This window comes from Cynocephalus volans, chromosome 12, assembly GCF_027409185.1.
Source record: "Cynocephalus volans isolate mCynVol1 chromosome 12, mCynVol1.pri, whole genome shotgun sequence".
Lineage (NCBI taxonomy): Eukaryota > Metazoa > Chordata > Mammalia > Dermoptera > Cynocephalidae > Cynocephalus > Cynocephalus volans.
The window spans coordinates 78,349,926-78,374,925 of NC_084471.1; the positions used below are offsets into that span (position 1 = coordinate 78,349,926).

The 25,000-nt window shown below is 35.6% G+C and overlaps 1 protein-coding gene across 3 annotated transcripts in view; it reads right to left on the minus strand.

Annotated features, from left to right (window-relative positions):
- LRRK2 (leucine rich repeat kinase 2) overlaps positions 1-23,851 on the minus strand; it is a 131,215-nt gene extending 107,364 nt beyond the window's left edge. For all 3 annotated transcript variants that reach the window (XR_010021331.1, XM_063074909.1, XM_063074910.1), the window contains exons 1-10: positions 23,548-23,851; positions 23,200-23,285; positions 18,789-18,898; positions 16,233-16,321; positions 13,120-13,254; positions 10,247-10,381; positions 7,567-7,698; positions 1,843-1,962; positions 1,206-1,348; positions 1,035-1,114 (exon numbers count right to left, since the gene is read on the minus strand). Coding sequence is in view for 2 of the 3 variants with exons in the window: in XM_063074909.1 (XP_062930979.1) it covers positions 1,035-1,114; positions 1,206-1,348; positions 1,843-1,962; positions 7,567-7,698; positions 10,247-10,381; positions 13,120-13,254; positions 16,233-16,321; positions 18,789-18,898; positions 23,200-23,285; positions 23,548-23,698 (1,181 nt within the window). In the remaining variant the exon portion in view is untranslated. The remainder of the gene's footprint in view (positions 1-1,034; positions 1,115-1,205; positions 1,349-1,842; positions 1,963-7,566; positions 7,699-10,246; positions 10,382-13,119; positions 13,255-16,232; positions 16,322-18,788; positions 18,899-23,199; positions 23,286-23,547) is intronic.
- Between the last annotated feature and the right edge of the window lie 1,149 nt (positions 23,852-25,000).

A 25,000-nucleotide genomic window follows, 5' to 3' on the forward strand; every position in this document is an offset into this window, starting at 1 on the left:
ACTGAATCTGCCTTACCCTAATCACTTAAAAATATTTCTCAACGTGGGATTATTAGGATTCTGTTTTAATGTAGTTTTCAAAAGAATTATTGTTTCTTTTCAGAATGAAAATGTATAATTAAATAGCTTCTGTGTCATTAATTCCCTTCTTATTGAGAGTGGATCATTTATGCAAATAGACTATTCAGGATTTGAGATGTAGAATATTACTATTTAGGTTTCCAAAGCAAGTCATTCAAATTTTAAAACCCAAAGGATACCCAGAGCAAACAGTAGAAGTATAAGCAGTTGCCATAGAACACAAAGGCTCATGGATGTGAAACAAATCTGATATACACAAAACTCCTGGTTACAGTATGGATCTTGGGAAGAGAGTGCTGGTCTTATGATGTTTGAATCACACTCCTATTGAAAGTTTCAAGAGATGACAGCTTCAAATACCCTCTCAAGAGAAGACAGGTCAACACTGCCACCTCAGGTCGAAACTCACTATAGGAAGCTTTCTAATCAAACCTAATTCCTGATATTGACAAGATGCTGGCTAGTCACAGATGGCTCTGCAATTTCTATCACCTGAGATGAATTAATATGGCATTTTTAATGAATACATTACATCACATATACTTATTACTTTTGTGGTGAGTGGTACGTGATAAAAACATACAGTGTTATCTTCCAATTTAAAATATAATAATAATAATTCAATTTTTTATTTAAAAATGCCACTGTCACCTAACAATATCACAAGAAAGGAAATTACTTGGATTTAAAAAATACACATATGGCATTTTTAAATGATCAGCCAGAAAATTGAAAGATTCTCATGATTCATAAATATTGAATGACTCCTGATTCCAAATATCTCAATAATAACTCTCAAACATGCCACCTTTCCTAACTATTGAAGGCAATAAGATCAAAATACTATAAACCCACTGCTACTTTGTAGTGACACTAAAAACACAAATGTGAAAGTAATGCTTATTAAAAACACAACTAAAATGTTCTATTGTATAAAATTCAAAACTACTGACTGGCCATCTTCATCTCCAATCTTCTTGTGTAAACTGTTTTGGTACATAAGGAGATTATTTAGTGCCCAGCATGCCGCCTCCTGGATTAGGGGAAGGAATAAAAAAAACCTGTCAAAATATAAATCATTGAAAAATATAATTTTGAATAATTATAATATTTGCGAGTCTAACCTGCACATGCTTGTTCTTTCTATGCCAAGTTAATGCTTTGTAACAAGCTTCCAGCCAAAACAATTTATCTTCTTCCTCCTCATCCTCATTCTCCTTATTCTCATTCTTTTCCTCTAAGTCTTGATTTAAAAATATGGTCTCAGCTTGAAAAAATTAAAATATAAATATATGCATAAAATATACTTACAGTTTGAATGACCAACTCTAAGTTCACATTTTGAAATGTTATCAACAGAGTAAGGTGTTCTTTAGCAGCAACCTTGGTTAAATATAAAGCAATTTTTAACATATAACACAACTCATATTACTGCCATCCCATATAAGTAAATGATACAATGAGGAAGATGGTACCAAAAGCACGTAATAGATTAGAGGAAGATTATTTGAAACTATTAGTTGTTTAATGACAAAGCTAAACCAAGGATGTAAAGCAAAACCTTGTATGAATTTGGATATGCACACCTGTCACAACCGTTAGATCCCTTGACAGTATCCTTTGCAAGTGTTGCAAAATAATTTACATTTGGACAGACAAGGCATTTAATGTTTCCTTCCCTCCATATGATTCTCTTGCTATAATGTTAATATTAAATATCAAATGCACCCATAAGAACTCCTTTTTAGTAAACATACTTACTGAGGAGCGCTAAACAGCTGAGTGCTGAGATTTGTAACACTGCATTCTGTGAATACTGCTGCACGGCCTTCACCACAAACTCATGTATGTCGTTTAATACCAAGATATTAAAAAAGTTACCTAAAAGTTAAATGAAACATTAGCTGGCTTCTCATCCATAGTACTTAAATTACCTTTAATTATGTGAGTATGTAAATCAATACATTTGAGTAGTGATGAATATTTTAATGACATTAAAATACATATTTACTTTAGTTAAAATAGCTTAATATGATGGAGCAAAGTTTTGAACATTCATTTCACAAAGTGACTGAGCAAAAATAACGTCACAAGTTTGGGTTACATTAACTTTGTGTTCTCTGACTCCTCCTATCATCACCATGTGAGAACAATGAGATGTCTGTTATCAATAGCACTACGATACTTACTGTAAAAAATAACTTAATGTTCCTGCCTTCTAAAAGATAGAAGTCCTAAAAAACTCTCCTGCATTATTAAATCCTTTGGCTGAAACACCTTTTTTCACTTACAGGAATACTGTTGAGAAAACTCATTGGCACATTACTTGATCTTGTCTATGATGATCTTAGAAAAACATAAGAGGTTATTTTACCACCTTTCACCCACCCTAGGAAGAAATTCCATACCTTTTTACACCCATCTTTTAGAGAATTAACACAACATCCAAATATCAAAATCCTCATGAGAAAAGAATCTATAAGTGATATTCCAGAAATACATGCCTCCTTCCATTTAGCTTATTTGTAACTCACTAACAGTGACCAGGTTTCCTTCTAAAAGTAAGAATGCAACTCCTATTTATCTATAAGTGTAATTAAATGATCCCTGACACACAAAACCGGATGTGGAAGAGATTCTTTATCATGAAAAGCCTAAAGCCCAAACTAAATGCTAATCGACAGCCTCAAAATCAAAAGGCATAGCTCTCCTTTGTCAATATCTTCCTCTGTTCTTGACTCTTCCACATTCACCTACCAGGCAGACATACTCCCCAGGCCTAGTGATCAGTAGTCTTGGAGAGTCATTTCAAAAAAATTTGCTTCTACATTTACCAGCTTGTCTAAACTTGGGTTGTCTTCATTACCCTTTTTTCCTACTATTATTCACATGCCAACATCTGCTCTACCACTGACCAACTGTGTGGCTCCGGGCAAATACTAGTAAGACTGGCCATATGTTCAGACAATTTATGTGAGAAAACATTGTCTACAGCCCTTAAATGCATTATACCCATAATTAGATTACATAATTTGACAAAATGTTAAATGTTTATTTATTGACTTTGGGTTTTTACTTTATGAAAAGGAAGTTAAGAGATTTATTCGGCTTCTTTTGAAACAATAACAGGGACAATAAATTCTCTCAGCACTAAATGGAAGAAATAATAATAAGAGATAAATGAGAGGGAAAAAAACCTCCTTATATAAAGACCAATTTGATGGCTTTTTATTTTCCAAAAAAGTTACAGAAAAATACAAAAATGGCATATGACATGATAGTTTCTATAGTTTATTTTATTTCAGTGGTATAATGGCAAGCACCTTTAATGTACCTTTATAGACCTATGTAGTAGCCAAGTGCCATTTCCCTAATCACAAAAACAAAACCACGTTTTCTTCTGGCTCATTTCAAGGGCTTGAGGTGAACTCACATTTTTAGTGTAATTTCTGCAAGTTGTAACTTGACTGGGGTAAGGTGCAAAACGTGAAACAGAGAACTATGTATTCTTAGGTAGCTAGATTTAAGAAATCATCTTTTCAATTAGGTTAAAATGCTCCCAGATAGCCAGTTTGTACAACTGCATCCTTCTTCATGAACACATAATGAGTAAAGGCTCACCTGTAGAGAGATAAACTAGTAAATGGCTACCGCCTGTAAGAAGGAATGCTTTATTTTGTTTTGGATGAAGAAATCCAGATAAGTGGCCTGATTTCACGTGAACCTTACTGGTTACATGAACTCGGATAAGACACAAAGACTTGCTGAACCACAGGTCCTCGTGTAAATGTGGAGATGATAACAATATCCCATCTCCCAAGATTGTTTAATGGGCCAAAAAAATCATTATGTATATGAAACTACTTTGAAAAGTATGAAAGGTATGAAAGTATAGACATTATTATCATATCTCACAGTTTTGGTCATATAATAGCATTTAATAAAGGCTTGTTAAGCAAAGAAATAAACTGAAATGGATGTAAAACAATTCAATTTATTAAAAAATTCATTTTAACTAAAACTATCTAGGAGCTTTTCTAATGCTAAATTCAATTTCCAAATTATACAGGGAATACAGTCATGATTCTAGAAGTGAATATGTAAATTTCTACAAAGAAATCATGAAAATTAGGCTTTTTACATGAATGTTGATCTTCTTTTCCTAAAGTTTTAATGATGAAAAGCTAAATGCCTATTATAGTAATCCTAATTTTGCACAAAATATCACTGGTGATCATTTTGGGGAAAGGTCATCAGAACCAACTTCTAACAGTTAATGATCCTACCTTATTATTCACCAACCATTCATTTTTTAATGCATTGTTCTGCTCGCAAAAATATCAGGGAAATCTCAATTACAAAAAATTAACACCTTTTCATTATAATTTCTTCCATGTAGGTCTTACACAACTTTGTTAATTATTTCTAGATACCTTATTTTTTTTTGTTATTGCAAATAACAACGCTTTCAAAATTATATTTTTCAACTGTGTCTGCATAAAGAAATGTAAGTTGGGGTTTTTTTTATATTGATTCTACATACCTTTCTAAATGCTTACAATTTGTAAGTGCTCTTAGGTTCTCTATGCAGCAATTATATAATTTGTGAATAAAGACAATAAGGGTAGGATCATTAACTGAAATCAGGCCAAGTACCAGATTTCTTCATCTCTAACAAAATAAAGCATTCCTTCTTAAATGTAGTAACATTTATCAGTTTATCAAGGAAATATCCAGGTATGTTGAGGAAGGAGAAAAGTTCAACAGAGAGTTGAAAGAAGAACTGTGAGCTGAAAACAACTGGACAAGTCAGAGCAGCCTGTGGAAAAGGAAGAATTCTGGCACTGCACGCAACAGACTAGCCTCAGACTCTCTCCAAGGTAGGGTAACTCAAGGAGAGTCTTCTACATGACGTCTTGATCTTAACAAGATTCTACAGTGCTCCCAAGTCAGTCTTGTGCTCTGACTCCTGGCAAACATCTCTGGGGGTCTTCAGGATGTTCAGATGTTAAACTCGACCAAAGAGAAACTCACAAGTATCAAAAGTAACAAGCCTCTGTGATTGACTGGCAGTCGGCAATGAAGCAGTGCGTTTAGACTCCCAAGAACTTCATACATCAGAGTTATTAGATACAGAACACAAAATATCTATGTACTTATGATCAAATAAATAGAAGAATTTTTTTTTAAAGAAAGGGGAGAAGAGAAAAACAAAAGCAAACAAGAGATAATCAAAAGTTACCAAACAGGTCTGAAAATAAAAAGAGAAGATTTCTAGAAATGTTTTTTAAAATCTAATAAATAATCAAGTTCAATTCATCACAGGAGTGCAAGGTGGCTTAGTATGAAAAGACCTGTAGGTATAATTCCCCATATTACCAAAAGAAAAAAGAAAGAAATGCCCTTAATATACTTTCCAAGTATGTGATAAAATGCAATACTCACCTGTGATTTAAAAAGAAAGCCTACATGTAAAAATAAAAGCAAATAAGATACAGAAGAAAAGTTCTAAACTTGATAAAAAGCTATATGTCACAAAACAAATAAAACAAGGCAAAATTTTAAAAAAATAAAAAGCTATCTGTCATAAAACAAACAAAACAAGACAATTTTTTTAAAAAAAATTAAAAACCCTTATAACAAGCATTATTCTGGATGGGAGACTATCTCTTTAAAATCAAGAACAACACAAGGATGTCTACTATCAGTGCTTCTATTCAACACTGTGCTAGTAATTTGGGGTCCTGCAATAAGACAAGAAAATGAAATAAAGGATATAGGGAACAGAAAGGAAGAACTCAGACTGTCATTATTCACATACTATGCAATTGCTACTTACAGAACCTAAGCGCACTTACAAACAAATAGTAAGAGTTTAGAAAGGTATGTAAAATCAACATACCAAAAAACAAATCACTTGCATGTCTTTATGCAGACACAGTTAAAATATATATATAATTTTAAAAGAGTTACTATTTACAATAACAAAAAAAAAATAAGGTATCTAGAAATAACTAACAATGTTGTGCAAGACCTACATGTAAGAAATTATAATGAAATGATGTCAGTTCTTTTTAAATTGATCCATATATTTTGTGCAATTCCAGTCAAAATCCCAATGGAGTTTTCCAAGAAACTGGACAAGTTAATTCTAAAATTTGTATGAAATAGTAAAGACCCAAGGAAAAAAGCCAAGATAGCCCCCAAAAGAATAATATATAATGACTTGACCTATTAGGTTTTCAGATGTCAGGACTTACAGAACTATAGTAATTTAAACAGCATGATATTGATCCAGACAAATCAAATTAATCAAAGCAACAGAACAACAAGAACAGAAACATACATATAGTCAGTGTACCACACCACTGGGAAATGGGCAAACCATATAATAAATTATGCTGTGATGGTAACTGGCTCTCCATAATGAAAATGGAGGGGGTCAGGGGAGGAATTGAACTCCTCCTTTACGAAAAACAGATCACAGTGCTTTAATACTTGAATGAGAAAGTTTTGGAATAAAACATAGAATATATTTATTACCTCAGGGAAAAGAAAGATTTCTAAACCAAGACACATTAAAAAGAGTAAATCACAAAGCCACTGATTACTAAATTTAACTATATTACAAAAACCACTATAAGATGGTGAAGAGACAGGCCACAAATCAATAGAATATATTTTCAATACATACAAGAATACACCCAAACATCAAAACATTATTATCCAGAATGTATGAACCATTTTTTAAAAGAATAGAAGACAGATTGTGTATTTTTAAAAAGAGGAAACACCAATGGCAAATAAATTGTGGTATGTCCACATAATAGAATACTACATACAACTACATGCAAAAATGTTTATTATTCTTATAAACATGCGTTTAATTTTTTTAAGTTGCAGAAGACAACATACAGTGTGATTCCATTTTGATGAAACAAAAACAAGCCCACATTAATGATTTTGTTAAGGGAAACATGCAAATATAGTGGAACTATAGAAAGCAAAAAATGCATAAACACAAAATTCTATAGAGTGTTAATTTCTGTAGAGAAAGCAAAGGCAGGAAAGAGCCCAGGGTAGCTTTACCAGCACTGGTGATATACTAATATTTAAATTGGATGGTGAATTCCATGCACTATGTTTCGCATTTTCTACGTAAGTTACACTTATTATTTTGTCTAGATCAACTACTACATAAATATATTTTAAATAAGATAGCCCTAAAAATAAAAAAACTCATCTATAAAATTACCTCTTTCAAAAATTAGATTAAGATAACACTTCTTTTACATTCTACACATCTGTGTTTGCCATTAACTTTAAAGTTCCATCTAAGCATGATAGAGCAATTTGTTACTTTACAGCATATCCATCCCCAATCTTTGTCAATATGCAACTTATCAATCAACATACAATATACATATAATGTATATACTTACATCATATATTGGGATAATAAATTAACCAACAATCATAACTTACCTAATGTAAGCCTATGGAGCAAGCAGCAACTCACTTCTTGAATTTTTTCATTGGTAGGGAATGCTTTCATGGCTTCCACCACAATATTATAACACCTGACGTTGCCACTCATAAGGACTTCAACATTATTGCCTAAATTTTAAGAAATCATAATTATCAATAAGGTAATAATTTTCTCCTTTCAAATATGCATACAAAGACATCTCATTTAGATTGCAAATATGTGTCCTCATAATGACTACATTTCCAAATTTAAATATCATATTCTGTCAAATAGCTATAAAAAAATACTGTTGTTCATTGCTATTATAATGGGCTGTAAGACTCACCTTTAGCATGAAGGGAAAATTGCTTTATTCCTGATTCTTGTCTTAAAAACTTAAGATTTCAAATAAAGGGAAAATTTGTAGTGATTTTATATACATCTAAAAATTTAATGTCTTGGCCATATTTCAAGTAAATGAATTTTGAGGACTATTTCCTGACGAAGCTCTACCCCCGGGACAATGGCTTTCGCATCATTTGTTTTCGTCAAACCAATAGTAGGAAAATCAAGATTATGTCACATAATAGAGCAGCTAAAATGACCTATGATCTATTTCCTCTGTTCCAGATTAGCCAGTGTACAAGGAAGCACTGTGCAAAGCAGGCTTCCTGAAGGTTCTGAGATAGATAGGAGGAAAGAATAGAGAAAAGAATAGGAGAAGAGAAGCATAACACTAAAGTTATGACCAACCTGTCATAAAATATATTACAAACACAGGTGAAAGAGAAAGGAAGGAAAGAACCTACCGGGAAAAACAAGTGCTATAGAGGGAGTTATGAACCTATGTGGGAAAAAACATTCATATCTCTCAATGAAATGTTAACTATTCTTATTTTTTTTAAATGCTGTCTGCAAAACATTTTTCTTTCTTTTTTGGCACAGCCAAAACCAACCAATTGTTTTCCCAAAAATATATTTTTATGTTTAAATTGTATTTAAAAACATTAAATATAGAAAAACTTGTAATAATGAAAGGAAATGGCCTTTTAAAACAATTATCTGCTTTGACTCAGGATAGCAGACATGATTTGCTCTAAGACGGAAATGCAAACATCTTGCAGTTAGAATCAGTGTTTAAAACTCTTGATCTCTTGATCTTTAGCTGCTACTTTCTGTGACCTTCGCATTATGAATCAACACATTTTAACTGGAGTTATGTCAGATGTGGGTGGGAAACAATGAATTCCACAAACAGTCAGCCCAAAATAAATCAATAAATGAATAAATTTAACCAAGGAAAAATACAATGCAGAATATGCTCAGTTTGTTGGCAGTGATGACTCAGAGAAATGTAAAAGTACAGCCATTCTCTACCACTGTTCAGCCCCATCCACATTCAAGCATTTAATTTCCTGTGGATAAGAAAACGTTGTGGTTTTATAAACATCACAAAGACACAAGACATTAGGTTTTTACCCTGCTATAGTGAAGTCTCACATCTTCAAATTGCCATACTGATTTCCATATCTAAAACTATTTATGCATATCATATGTAGTTTACAACATACATATAAAATACACACTGTGTAATAACACCGTCAATGATTTTAGAACACACCTTACATACCAGGTACTATTCTACATTCTTCACATTATTTAACTCATTTAATCTTCATGTATACACTTCATGTATAGGAGGATGAAAATATTGCTAGATAAGCACATACAAGAATACTTCAAAAAATTCATGGAATAATGGAATGAAAAGATACTATGAATACTTCCATGAACTTGGTGAAGACCTCTCATATGTATATTCTGTACAAACCCACACAGGTAGGTAATCACGAAACATGAAATGTTAATGTGCATTTGCAAAACAAAACAAAATCTGAGGTATTATTTTAGCCCATTAGCAACCATTAGTAGTATATACAGCAAATTTATTTCTTCTGATTTGTGCTTCTTTTGGTGAGAAAAGTGGCTAGATTTCAAAGTATCACTAAAACGCTAACCAGGAATCACCAGAGAGTTCAAACTCTTCCATGTGGCATTTCAGGCCCTTCATGATCTCTACTGCCATGTCTCCAGCCTCATCGACCAACTCTAACCAAACCCTTCCACCACCTCCATCAATGAAACACAAGCAGATGTTCGGGGATGTGCATCCACATTTGCACACACGCACGCACACGCACACACTCAAACTCGCAGTTTACTGAGCTACTTTTATCTTCTGGAATGTGCAACACTGTCTCTTGCTACAGCATCTTTATACTTAAAAAAGTATCCCACTGACTGGACACTTGGCCTGCGTTCTCACTTCACCTCACACCTCCCTGCCCACAAGCTCTCCTAATCGTTCAAGTCTCAGCTAGGAGATTACGCCTCACTCCCTATTTGTTCTCATAAATTACCTGCCTCATAATACATTATAATCACCTACGTACTTAACTGTATCCCCCACTGTACTCTGAGCTCTCAAAAGGCAAGGGACACACTTCTATTGTCCACTATTGTTTCCCCAGCGCCAAGCCCAGAGCCAGCTGCAGTACAGTATCCATAAATATAAATCAATTGAATGAATGAGTTTAGCATCCACAAGTATCTAAATAATAAAAATATTTTCAAAACACACTCAGTAAAAAGATATTTTGTAATTTTTCAAATACAAAAAAAATCAAAGCTACTTACAAGGAATTGCTAGGGAATGTAAACAGTGCAGAACGTGAAGCACAATTTCCTCTTCATCTTTAAAATGTTTCAATGCATTTAGCAATATCATATAATCTTTGTTCTCTACAAATTCAGTCAGCTGCTCTTCTGAAACTAAAAACAACAGGCAAAACATTGTAAAAGCTTAAAGGTGACATAAAGGTATAATTACACAAAAAATATAATATTCCTGATAGTTGTATGAGGCACAGCAAATACAATATACTACTTTAAATAAATACAAATTTCTACAAAAACAACTCTTCCTAAGAATTTTATAGTGGGAAAACAAGCTGTTGAGATTGAAATAATTTTGTTTTGACCTATATGAGCTACTCCATGTTTTGAAATATAAGAGTTAGTTACCAAAGTGTTCTCAGAAAAACAAAATAATGTACAATTTTATTTGGAAGATCCTAGAGAAAACTGACCAGTGACTGATAAAGACAACTTACTGGAAGTGAATATACTATAATACTTAAGAGGGAGAAGTTAATGGTAGACTGTTGAAGGGCAGGTAAATGTGTCAGTTCAAGAGTTGTGAACCTGAGCAAATGTCGAGTAATCAGACTGAAATACTCTATGTTAATGGTTTTCCATCAGAGAGCAAAATTTGTCATCATTATTTTTCACAATGAAAGTCTTTTGATCAAGCCAGTGAGTTCCATCTGAAGTCATTTTAATTGGCAGAAACCTCAAAAACACGTATAAAAATATGTTTTATCTAGACTGAGAAGGTTGTCAACAAAAATGTTAGAAAATGCAACACTTTGCAATTGACATTAATTTCTTCAATTTTCTACCAGTGTGCCCATATAAGATAATGTGAACTTTGATTAAGTTCTTCTAATAAACGAGGGACATCATGGAATGTTCTCATCTTATGGAATAGTTTCTACAGCACACTCTCAAATTTTGAAAATTAACCTTATTAACTAAATTAGCTAAGCCCTGTGGATCTTGATACTCCTGGAAAAATCAGAAATTTTTCTACTCTACATTTATAATCATAATACTATCATCACCGATGATCTTTCTGTTGAATAAGATTCTTCATTTTAACCTTCCCTGGTCCAGCTCCATACTTCTGAATGAGCCCCACAGTGCTGGTGAGAAAGTGATGTTAGCCTTTTTTCCATGAATAAGAATGTACCCCAAACTGCAACACGGAAGATTACTGGCCTTGCGAGACCACAGAGCCTCAAACTTTATCTTGCCCAATTCTTATCAAAAGCTTAGTTGCAAGATATTACACCTACAAAAGACAGCCTGAGAGACATGAAGTTCCTCTATTCCTCACTCACAGAAAACTATCTTCTCTTCCACCAAGCCTGATCACCACAGAGCTGGGTACCAGGCCCATGCTGTCCTGACTCCTGATAGAGCCACTTTCTCTGAAATACACTTTGCATTCCTTGCAAAATATGTGTACTTTATCATCTCATCCAGGGAAATCCGTGGGAAGATTGTCTGAGGTCTCTTATGAGACCAGTGACTTCCCGACTGATGGGTTTACTTTCATCTCAAGAGATTTTGTAAACCAAGTTTACAAATATTTACCTCTTTTCTTTGCCAGATGGGAAGCAAAGAGCCAAATTTTTGGCCCGTCCCTTTGCGAATATGCGGGACCTTAAGTAACGAGTAAGCTTAAACTCACTTCACATTATTTTCCCTTTATTAATTTTCTCATCCGTTTTTTTCTCTAATGTACTATAGTTACCTGTAAGTTGTTTAAAGTCCTTCTGGAATAAGTCAAGGATTTAAACAGTTCAAATGATCTATCCCATTCCTGGAGCTGCCAGAAATTAGAGTGGTCAACTAATATTGACACAGGGCCCACATAAATTATTCTTATCCTAAACCACTTGCACACTTGGCTCTCACGTGCCCTCAGAAGGTTGCTCACATCACCCCTATGACCCATTTCCTCATAAAGCCAGTGGAAAGACTACACAAAGGTTCTAACCAAATCTAAAACTACATGATAATCTCTGTTACCAATCTCAGCACCAGGCCATGAAATCCATATTAGTCCTTTTCCTAAGAAACATTCTGTAAACCCAGTTTTTTATGCAGAGCCTTTAGCAATTTCTAAAATCCCTGGTGATGACTCGACATCATAAAACCAAATTTAACCTATGCTTGGCTTCCCAGTTTTATTTTTTCTTTCTTACGGACACATCCGGTTTTCAAACTGAAGCTTATGCCTTGTCAAGCAATGGAAGAAAGTCTGCTACAATTGTATGATTCATATGATTTAATGAAATTCACTCCACAAAAACTACAATATTTCTGAACTAACTCCATTATTTTTTTTAAGTGACTGGAATAGGATTTTCTTTATTTGTAGTGACACACAATCCTCATAGATACAGAATTGAAGTAAACATAATAACATAATTAGCCTGTTAACTCATGGATGGGAGGATTGGGTTATTTGTTTATTTGTTTGTTTGTTTTCCTAGATAATCTCAATGGCTATCCTAAATACATTAATTCATTTTAAGCATTTTTTTAACTTTATCAATATACAATGTAGTTGATTTTCGTGTCCCTTTACCAGTTCCATCTTTTCCCCCTTCCTTCTTCCCCCTCCCCCCATCAACATCATATCTGTTCACTTGTCTTATTAAAAAGTTCAAGGAATTGTTGGGATTATTGTGTCTTCCCTCCCCCCACCCCGTTTTTTTGAATTAACTCCATGATTTACCCTTGGCAGACAACTCCCACTTATTAATAAATAGTACAATTTTAGATACCTTTTTCTTACTATAATTACATTCTACTTTTCCTGCTATAAGCTCTTTTTATTACATATATTTCAAAATAAAGAATTTGACATTTATAAATACCTCTCTCAAACAGCACACGTAAAGCTTTGCATCCAAGTTTCTGGACTTCATCATTGGCTGAAAATGTGCGCATGGCATCGAAAATTAATAGGAAGATATCGCTTTCTTCATCCAATATCAGCAAAGTGATTTTACCTATTTTAAAGAGAATAATATTCCCTAAGTAAATAGCTACTTTAACAGTGTGTTAATTTTTACTTGAGGACTATGAATGGTTTGTGGACTTTATTTGATAAACCACTTAATTGCCCCAGATGTTAGAACTATCATGCTCTATGGTCTTTCTAAATGAAGTAAATTCCTAGCTCACTTTACTCTACTTTTATGATTCACAGTCAATACTTCAGGCCTAGATCTCTTGCCTAAACTCCTGAAACATATTTCTCTCTGTATCTTAGACAATACCATCTGAATATTCCATAGGCATCCCAAGTCTAGAGGTTATATATTATCATCAATAATACCATCATCCAGTAGTTACCCAAGAGAGATACCACCAAGTCATCTTTCCTCCCTCATCCTCCCTCTCTCTTTTCATTCTCTATCCAACCAACAAATCAACTTATTACCAAGTCTTCAATGTATCTTCTAAATATCTCAGAAACTTCTTTTGAACAGGCCCCTCCATTACTATTGGGTTCAGGACCATATCTACTCTCACCAAAAATGCAAAAACAATTATTTAATTGCTCTACTTGGCCCAAATCTCTACCTATCAAGTTTATTCTCTGCATTTTATTTCTAAAACACAAATGTGATCCTGCAAATCCCTTGCTAAAATTTTCTAAGGCCATCCCACACTCCTTTGTGTGATGAACATGACCCTTCCCAAAACTGACTACATGTATCTCATCAGCTCCATGTCCTTCCACGCATTGTCTCAACTCGCAACATGCTAAACTGCTTGCTCATCACTAAACACGTTCTTTGACCTCCCTTTGCACTCACACTAGCTGCATGGAATACTCTTGCCCTTTTTTTTTTACAACAAACATACTTCTTCCGTAATTCAAGAAATAACACAAATAACTATACTGTCAATAAAAACAGTAGTACTGGAACAGGAGTGGTGGTAGTAGCAGTAAATACTTCTATAGCACATAATATGTCAGCCACAGGTTTGAAGCACTTTACTGTAACACATTTAATCCACACCACAACCCCATGAGATACGTGCAATCTCAATTTAGAGATAAGAAAACTGAGGCACAGAAAGTTAAGTGACCCAAGTGACTTTGCCCAAGCTCCAACAACTCGTAAAAGGCAGAGCTGTATTAAAAATAGGCAGCTCGTGACCATGCTCTTAACTCCTACAAGTGAGTTTAACTGCTCTCTCCTCTACATTCCTATGACGGCTTTTTCCATACCTCTGTTATAGCATAAGCTCTTATCTGTCTGCCTGTACTGTCCAATTCATAGCCACTAATCATATGTGGCTATTTAAATTAATTAAAATTAAATACAATTAAAATTCAGTGTTTCATATTTCACATGTTCAGTAGCCACACATAGCTATTAGCTATGAAACTAGACGGCACGGACACAGACTTTTTCCACCAGGGCAAAATTTTATATTGGACAGCAGAGGTGCTGAATTGCAAACTTCTATATTGTAAGAATTTTGCCTCATCTGTCTTAGAATTCTCCAGCACCCAGCCTAACAGTAAGTTCCCAATAACTATTAAATCAATTAATTAATGGCTAGATAATAAAAAATGATTCACAATTTAAACTCTGGTAAGTATCCGAAATAACTTTAAAACACCTGTAAAACTTTCCTAATGGCTCAAAATTCTGAATGTTATAATATGGGAGAAATTATGTTAACTAGTCTTTTCAAAACACGTGTCAAATTTCCTAGCTATCTGTATTCTGCTGACTTCAAACATGCCAGTGTTGCAGGTTTCTCAGATTCATAAACCCTGAATTCTATCCATTCCCAAATGGAGAATGAACAAAAAAAAAGTTCCCAGGGATGAAGTTAAAGCAAAACATGGTTAAGACCAGTTAGTACCTGTCATTAAAAACTATAATAAAAGGCTCTGATGAAATGGTGAGTACCATCTGGTCTTCCCTATCTCTCTTCCTTCATACCCTGGGTCTTTTCCCTCTTTCTTCCTTTCTCTTTCTCCTGTAGGGTCTTCATTACTTAGCAGGGCTAATGAAAACATTTAAAATCTTCCCACCCACATGTCCAGCCTCTTTCATGCTATCCTCCCAGGCCTGGGGACACATGGTTCTCTTGACTTAAAATGCCTTCCCCTACGCTGAGTGAAACTCCTTCCAATCCTTCAGAATTAGCTCCCCTGAGAGCAGCCTTTCTTGGAACCTTATATAACAGCAAGCATCCTTCATAGCAATGATCTCAACTATTGCACCATTTCAAGATTCTTTATTCTCAGGTCCGTTATCCTCCTCAGAGCAGGTTTCCGCAGGCAAAGGACCTAACTCAACTATTGCACCATTTCAAGATTCTTTATTCTCAGGTCCGTTATCCTCCTCAGAGCAGGTTTCCGCAGGCAAAGGACCTAACATGTGGAATCAGACCCCACTTCTATCACTTAGGGGCTGAGGCAACCTCTCTGCACTTCAGTGTTTCTCACCTGAAACCTATCCCAGGGGGTATTTTAAGGATTATGTTTTTAAAAGGATGTGAAGCATTTTACATGTGAAGGCTGGCGTCTAGCAAGCACTCGAGAAGTAATGCTATATGTTTTTTTAAGTATGATTTTTATAGCATACCCTAGAATATACATAACAGAAAACATATTAAAGACATATAGGGAGAAAGATATAACGACATCAAGGGCATGAATGACCACCAAGCTAGAGGGAATGTGAGATGTTGGACAAAATTTGGGGAGCAAAGCTGGAGCTAGAAATGGAGATTTGGGAGAAACACACAAGGTAATGTTTAAAATCAAGTATTGGATTTTTGAGAGACAAAGTATAGAGAAAAAGAGATAAGGAGAAAAGATGGAAACAGAATTTTGGACATCAGTGATATTTCAGTTACATTATAGTATAATCCTAAAAAATTAAACCAAAGTTAGCAAATGGTTTCAAATATTTTTTAGATTTGAGTCAATATGAAAAATATATGTGTGTATTACCTGAAGTTAGGAGGAGATCTAAGGCCTTCAGTCCAATTGTTGACAGGTTTATACTGGCATTATGAACTGTTAGCATTTTAAGAATCAGTCTGGAGTTAAAAACAGAAATCAAGACAAAAAATGAAATATACTCAGAGGTTTGCTTATTTAGATTTTTTTTCTCACCTATATTTTTAGTAGTCTCATTTTTTAAATTTCCTGTAGTGAAGCTCATGTTATTTCTTCCTACAAACCTGAATCAGGCTTATAAAAATTAATAGGGAATGCTAATTAGCTTGATTGTGGTTAATATTTCACAATATAAACATGTCAAATCATCAGGTTGTACACCTTAGATAGATATATATATAATTTTTAATTGTCAACGGTACCTCAGTGAAGTTGAGGGAAAAAAAAGAAAAACAAAGAAAATTAACAAGGAACTATTACAAATCCCAATAGAAAAGTTATAAGGACTGCTTACTTCCCTCTAAATATTCAAATTCAGTTACTAACTATTTTCACCCAACTTCATATCCAAAATATCATGGACTTAATATCATGGAGATAAAGCCCATTTTTTGCGATGTAAATTTGTGAATTATATGTTATGCCTGTTGATATACTATGGTAATGTAATAAAGATGTAGTTTGTATATATAAATTAAGAATTCATTTGAATATCTAAATTTTGATAGCTACTATTTTTGAAAGATAAGTTAATTATATTTTACATTAGAAAGTAAACCTGGCACAAGCATGTCAATAGTATTTAATTAGTTCAAATTTATGAGATTTTAATCTCTGTGTTGTCAATTCCAAAATATATTCTTTAGTCTATTCCTGCCATGTCTTGTTTGGTTTTATATTGCTTACAGCAAACTGAGCTAGTAACATCTCGAGCTTCATCCAGATCCAAGAAATTGTTACATGATCTTCATCTGGCAAGGTGAGAAACTGAGAGACCCTACCTTTGATTTTCAGTCAACTCCTCTGCTACCCCCTCTGCCCCTACTTCTCCCTGTAGCATAGCCACTATTCCTGACTTCCTCACCACAGAAGAGATTTATTCTCTAGTACTGGTAAATCTTTGAGGGGGAAAAGACCTTGAATATAGGAAAATACATTTTACAATAAATTTTTGCTGGAAATGATCTAACATGCTCCACAGTAGAGAGCAGTGTGCATCTTGTTAACAATTGCATTGCTTCTGGCCTAGAGTAGGAGCATAATAAATATTTAATGAATGGAGTATGAATGAATAAACAAATGAGTGGGCGAGTGAGTGAATGAATAAATGAATGAGACTTTGCATAGAAACGCTTATGTAATTTAATTTGAATAGTTAGTTTTTACTGGGATATGACTAGATGAGTTTTCCAACCATTCCCTGAGACTGGGTCATCTTGGGAGATCTTGGAAATTCTCAACCAAACTAAGGGACACCAAGTTAGAATTACTAATAACAGGTATATTTTGGGGTAATTCCTCATTAAATGCTATATATTTTAGAACTGACTCATAAAATTTCAGACACTAGTTTGGAGATGAGAACATAGATTCATTATAAATATGCTCTTTTCAAAACTAACCTTTAGATGTTGAAAAGTGAAGAACAGCAACACATTTATTTATCAAAAATGGAAAAATGTGTAAGCACAGATAGGCTTGCCTATGAACAAACACACAGCTCTAATTTGTCTAAATTTGCATCTGTAGTTGATACTGGTAAACAATACAAAGAGGTAAAATTTAGTTTTGCATAAATTATGTTTTTCCCAAGCACTATACCACTGGAAGCAGAATATATTCACAATTTCCTTCGCTGTGCTAAGGAAAAGTCACACTAGGTATAAAGAACACTTAAATTAATAGCAAGATATTTTTTAAATGTCAAGAAACAAAGTTACCCAAAAAGGATTTTTCTAGAAACATATTTTTCTTCAGAAAACTTTTTCTTAACTAATTATGGCTAAGAAATTGGTCTCATTTACGAAGTCATCATGTTGCAAACTGCAAAAACATAGCTCGTAAAAATAGCTATCAAGATTTGGTTATAGATGTGTTCAAAGGTAATTTCCTCTTTTTTCTTCTTTTTGAAAGCCATAGTTTAAACTCACTAAACATTTATGTGTGAATATGCATAAATGTACTATTTAAAGACAGCAAAACATAAACTTTTAAATATCTACTTACAGAACTAACTTTTCAGTTCCCGTATTTTTTAAGAACTTGTGGTTTATATCAGTTGTACTGTTAAAAAGCAAAAACTCTTCTTGGTTTGAATTCATAAGTAGTCATCAAAAATCTGCAGCTTAATCAATTGTATAATTATATGATTATATTATCAAAATAATAACATTGACATTTTACTTCAAGTGTTAGTTTTCTAATTCAAACTTTTGAGTTTAAATCTCTGTATAAATGTAAATCATTGACTCAAGGAAAAGTATCTATAGTTTAAAGGAATTTACCAGAGAGGGCCCGAACTGCAAATATAATGTATCAAAGGAAGGGTTGTCATATGTACAGATGAATATTCAGCGCAGTTTGCTTTTACACATCTATTATACTTACTGGTGAACGCCAAGGATTTCCCAATCATTTCCAATATCCTGGGGTCCCACTAAGCTTTGCATTGTATCTGGACAGATTTCTATTAATTTGCACAGAAATGACCAACCCACCTGAAAGCAAGAAAGGCAAATATTCACATTTTTTTTTGAGGATACTAATGGAATATATTCAGTCAAACATGAATCTCCTCATTCTTAGTGGAATAGATGATTATATCATTTTTAAATAATTATTTGAAACCAAAACAATACCCTAAAATGCTTACTGAGAAACACAAGCAAGCCATATACTTAGAATACATCTTTCTCCAAAATTCATAACAGAAAGGCATATAAAAAAATACAATAACATTTCTGAATGATGAAGAAAATAAAAATGCCTATTGTCTAGGTAAAACAAACTATAAAAAAAAGTTTTAAAGAGCATACCAAGATTATTAAGTACAAAAATGGTTATACTTGGGCCTTAGTACTTTTTCAGCCATGTCTACCTGACATAATTTCTTCTAAGTATTTAGGATTTTAATTATAGGAAAAAATGAAGTGGGTTGGAATGGAGGATTAGGGGAAGTTAGAGGTTTTTGCGGCAATGCATAAGATATCGGGAATGACTGCTCCCCAGGCAATGAAGCTAGAGTAACAGTGGCAAGAGAAATGGCATTGTCCAATGTTACAAGAAAAAGGGAAAGGGTGCTAGAATATGGAGAGAAGGTAGAATTCCTCAGTGGCCCCCTTTAGATCTCTCCAGAATGTCTACATATGAACTGATAAGGCCTAGAGATCATAAATGTTCCTAGGCTCTTTCACATTTCCAAACAAAACATGAACTTATTAATGCATTTTAAATATATCTACACTCAGTCGTTTTCACATGATGCCAACTTGAATAAGTTGCTCTTTACCTCTGAAAAAATTACAAGGCCCTGATTCCAAACTGGAGATTACATTTAACCTACTCTTCCTACTGAATATTCCTCTCTAAATCTAAAGGACCTTCAATTCTTTCTATTACATTATAAAACTATACTTGATATGATCAGGAAAAAACAAAGAAAATATAATATGCATATATATATGTAGCATCTAGAGATTAATAAAAAAGTGTCTAAGAAGGACGTGTGATAAATACCAATACAATACAGACCTTGAAAGTGAAACTAACTGTGAGCCAGAATTACCCAGAGAGGGATGTAATATGGAACTGGTAGAACTCTAGCCAGACTTCAAAAGATTCTTCTAAAACTGATGAGCTGTGAGGACAGTAAGGTACAACATGGTAAGGAGACCACTAAGGAGAGGAGAAGATTTAGGGATAAGACTGGATGCATAAGTGGAGGTGAATGTTGCAGAGAGTTGAATGATAAGGTGGGAGATTTATACACATACAGCAAGGAGTAACAGCACAAGTTTCTTACCTGCTTACAGGAGTAAACAAGGGGTATTTCGGAAAGATAAAAATGATTATGCAAAATCTCTTTATAATATTATTTCTGGATCTTTTCCACATTAACCATGAATTATTATTTTTTTTGTTACTTCCTTTTACATAATTTCAAATTGCTTGAAAAGGCAGCAATTTGTGACAGCTATTTTTACCTATATTTAAGTAGAACATCCTCCTCTACGTAAGCTGAACTGACACTGACAATCCAGCTGTCATAGAAACCAACTATTTTTATGCTTTCATAAAATACATTGAGAATTTTTTTCCCCAAGTAATTAAGAAAATAACATTCTGAACAGCTTCTCGTGGGGGAAAAAAATCACATCTCTGTACCTGCATGGCTGACTCAAGGAGAGAACCTGTTTTGTTTTGGTTGGTAAAGTAGCAACATCAGTAATTTCTTTGCAGAGAGATTCAGGCAACTGAGCTTTCAGTCACTATGTGGAACTGCTATGATTAAATAGAATCTCTGGCAGCGAAGCACAGGTAACAATTGATTCATTAATCTATTCAATTAAAAGCTCATCTTTCAAAGAAAGAAGGTTCCGATCCTGCACAGTTACAGTATAATTAAATTGATAGTTTCAGTTTATTATGATTATTCTGTAAACTCAAGCATCTAATTAATGCACGATGGGAAAGAGTCTGGGGCTAATGAAAATTTTAACTACTTTAATATATTTTGTTCCCCTTCTTCAAAGGTTGAAACTGTATGGATAAAGAGAAGTAAAATGAGGAGCACACAGAAATGACTGGCAGGAAAAGTATAGGGCAGCTAGCCTAGCTATCAATTCTCTAAAGATTGTCATTTACAAAATGCATTAATAAAATATGAAAAAAAAATTGAGAATAAAAAATTCAGAGCCTGGAATATCATGTTAAAAGACTTCTGGAATCAAACCTTAATATTTAATTTATCTTAACTCCTTAAATTTATCAAGAGTTTTTAATTCAGCACTTCCAGCTACTTCAACATTTAAAGCATCAAAGGATACCTATACCAATTACACCAATAATATGAAGAAATTTGAAGGAAAAAAACTACTTTCAAGTGAAGTATTAAAATATGAGTAGACAGATTCCTTTCTACACTCCTTTGATAAGACCAACAATAATTAAAATTGCTGTCATTATACCTAGCATGTCTGCAGTACTTGTACCAAACCATTGTGCTTTTTACTTACTTGCACAAAAATCTTATGAATTCACCAGCTCGTGGATTGTATGATGGAAGGAGATTTTGAAGGTGAGAGGACTTGAGTCCTGGTTCTGTCACAAGCTCTGTCAACCTCAATAAGCTACATACTCTCACTAAGCTATGAGGGTAAAATATTCAGTAAGATTTAACTATTCTGTTCAATTAAGTTGCCAAATCAAGATTTAACTATTCTGTTCAATTAAATTGCCAAATCAAAAGACTATTCTTTATTTTCCAGCATACTTTGCCTCTGGTATCCTCTGGGCAAGGATATTGAGTGACATTCATAACTACTGCAGATGAGTGTGCCCAGGCTTGGGCAGTTTCTAAAACCAAGAATCAGGTGGTAGATATGTTCCAGGCTCCCTGAGGCTCTCCAGTCTAGCACTGTCTTCTCTGTACCCTGCAGACCAAAGCCTACCCTGGGTCTGCTTGTCCTGGGTGATATCAAGCAGGAGTGACTCTATCAAGCACATAGTCTAGGAAATGGAGGCTGCCAGAATCCGGCACTTTTGAACACAAAGCAGAGGCAAGTGAGAAGGGGTGATGTGGGTGGACAGCAGCAAGCACAATAGGCCAGTGCCTAAAAAGTGACTCATATTCCATGGGCAAAATTCAGACTTTGAGTGCTAAAAAGAAAAGCGTCTTTATCATGCCTCCATCTTTTCTTGGTTTGGTTTGATAGCAGCCCGAAAATCAAGAGTCAGATGGAAAATATTTCACAATTGAAGAAAAATAAAAATATGTATTCCTGGTATAAATGCCCTTGTATAAAATTAGCTAGATACATGGTTCATCCAGACTACATGAAGCTAGATACAGAGATTAGCATAAAGATAAAGATAGACACCAGTTCAGAGATTGAGATCATTCTTACACCTGCCTAGCCTCTAGAGAAAGTATTAAGAAACATTGGCTTTCTGACTGTACGTCCACAGAGTTCAAAGTCCAATTCTCTTTCCCTGCTTGACTTAACATGCAGATGACAAAACTGATTTCAGTTCTCCAAACTCAAAATGCTCCAAAGGAAGTTATCACCTTAGGCAGCAATTTTGTTTTGACTGTAGATCATTCTTACCTACCATCTTAGGACTCCTTCCTTAACATATCCAGATATTTAGCAAAGATCTGGGTTTCCTCTTGTATAGACTCTAAAAAGTTCACTTTTACTTTAATTTATATGACAACAGTTGCAGAGTATAACTTTAATGAAACATATAGGGGACTCATAAAACATCACTTACTCTAGATACTACAAGATATATTACGACTAAGGAAGGCTAGAAATCTGTATTCAATTTTAAAAAAAATAAACAAGCTGAAATCTGAGAGAGTTTGCCAGTTACTTAAATTGTACTTTATTACTGTCAATTATTCCCTCTTCGCAAACTGTTCACAATGGTGTCATCTCTGGGACATGCTGTACACTGGGAAGATTGTTAGAACAGTTTGATCTAAACACTAATGAACTCATCTTGCCAATGACAGAACTAAATCTCAACCCATTTTTTTCCCTTCCTTCTACCATCCATATTCCGTCAGTCAGTTTTATAAAGTTACTTCTGAAAGACACAGGGAACATGTAGTGGGCCCTGTTACCCCGTTAACATTGGCTGATGATTTGACAATACTTCATCTTAGAATCACAGTCAGCGGTTCACGAAGGCAAACCTCAGCAATAACCAGCACCTCCGAGTCTAGAACATTGACAGGCAAACGTCTCTTTCCCAGCAGAAGGGGGAACGGGTGAAGTGAAAGCAACTCCTTTACCTGCTGCACACTCGCGACTCTCATATACGAGTCCAGGACGATCAACAGAGGCACGTGGACGTTTTTGTCTTGAAATAACTTGGCAGCTAGAAAAGAGGGGGATGGGGGAAAAGAAGCAAAGTCACCATCCACGGCACCCCTTTTAAGTCTGAAAACGGGAGAAAAGCAAGAGGTGAGTGAGTGCAAGAGCGTCCTGGGATTCTCAGCTTCCTTCTCTGCCCTAAGGAAAGGAGAGGGAGTCTGCGGCTTCTCGAGAGTCCAGGTTTGAGCCGTTCCAAGGGGCAGAGGAGAAAGTTTGCAAAAGCGGGCAGGAGGAGAATAAAGACCAGTTTCCTTGCCGAGGATTACCGTGCTCGGCGTATGTGAACACCAGCATGTCCTCCAGGATCTGGACCAGCGTGTCTATCTGTTTTCCTTCCTGGACATTGTTCAGCCTGACTATCAACTTCTTCAGACTTTCCTCGTCCTCCTCGCAGCCCTGACAGCTGCCACTGGCCATGGTGGCCCCCGCGGCTCGGGGACGGGGCAGGGGCTCCGGCCACCGCTCCCGCAGCGAGCACAAGTCCCTGCGCGCAGCCAGCGCCCCCGCGGGCCCGCTCGGCGGCCGCCCGCCTGTGTACGAGGAAAGCGGCGGCTCCCGGCCCCGCCTGCCCTTCCTCTCCCCGACCCCTCCTCCTCGGCTCCCTCCTCCCCCACCCAGGCCCCAAAATTGAGCTCAGCGGCCTGCCGGAGGCTCAGCCCGGGCGACGCGCCGCACACACGGCGTGACCGTGACCGTGGCCCCCACGCCGACCGAGACCCAACCCGGGCGGGCGCCGCCTCCTGGGCCAGGATCCCACTCGCCGGGGCGGGGCGGCGCGGCCGGGAGTCGCGCAGGAGGAAACTGACCCGGACTCCGCCGAGTCCCCAGGCCCGGAGCCCCGCAGCCCGGCCGGCCACCCTGCCCCGCCCGCCAGCCCGGGGCCCTGCAGCCCCACGGAAGGTCTGGGAAGTAGGAAGAGAAAAAATGAAAGCCGCCTGTCTCTACGTCTAAGAATAGAAATCAGGACGTCGGGAAGAGAGGACACCGCCCAGTTGGCCCCTTTTAGGAAAACGTTCTCTTTAGAGTTCCCCCTATGGGAAGATGAGTAATTTTCCCCCAAAGGATGGAGAGGGTTGAGCAATCAGAATTTTCCCAGCTACGTTCTTTTCTGTGATTGTTATGGCCGTTTGTAGGGGAAGAGATAAAAGTTGTTGCCCTGTTAGTTATATGACGTTCTGGTCGCCAAAAGGCAGCAAAATTGACTTTGGAAAATTTGAGTTTGCATTAGGCAGGACACTGATAGCGGGGGCACACCAAAACGTAATCCGTTCTAGGCGCTATTAGAACTAAGAGAAAGACAGGGTAAATGAATAAAAGGTAAACAGGTGAAAGACCAAACCTAAATATTGCTCTCTTGATACCAGAATTTCTTATGAGCATGTGTGTCTATAACCCTAAAGTTCAAAAAAAAAAAAAAAAAGTGCAAAAGTGATGTGTTTTTTTCAGAAAGAGAAACGTCAGTAAGAATACTACAGACAAGGTAGGCAAAAATGTCCTCTTGCTTTCAGCTAATCTGTCCTCAGGGTCATTTACAAAGGAGAGGATTGGACTGGAAATTAGTACTTCACAATTTTAGTTTTTGGGAGGTAACATCTGTTGCCTCATCCTGATGACAATTCTGAGATTTGGAGTTGATAAGTGAAGAGCTTTGCTGGAGTCACACGGGAGGAAAGTTTCAAGGCAGGACTTAAACCCAGGTAAATCTCCTAAGGCAGGGTT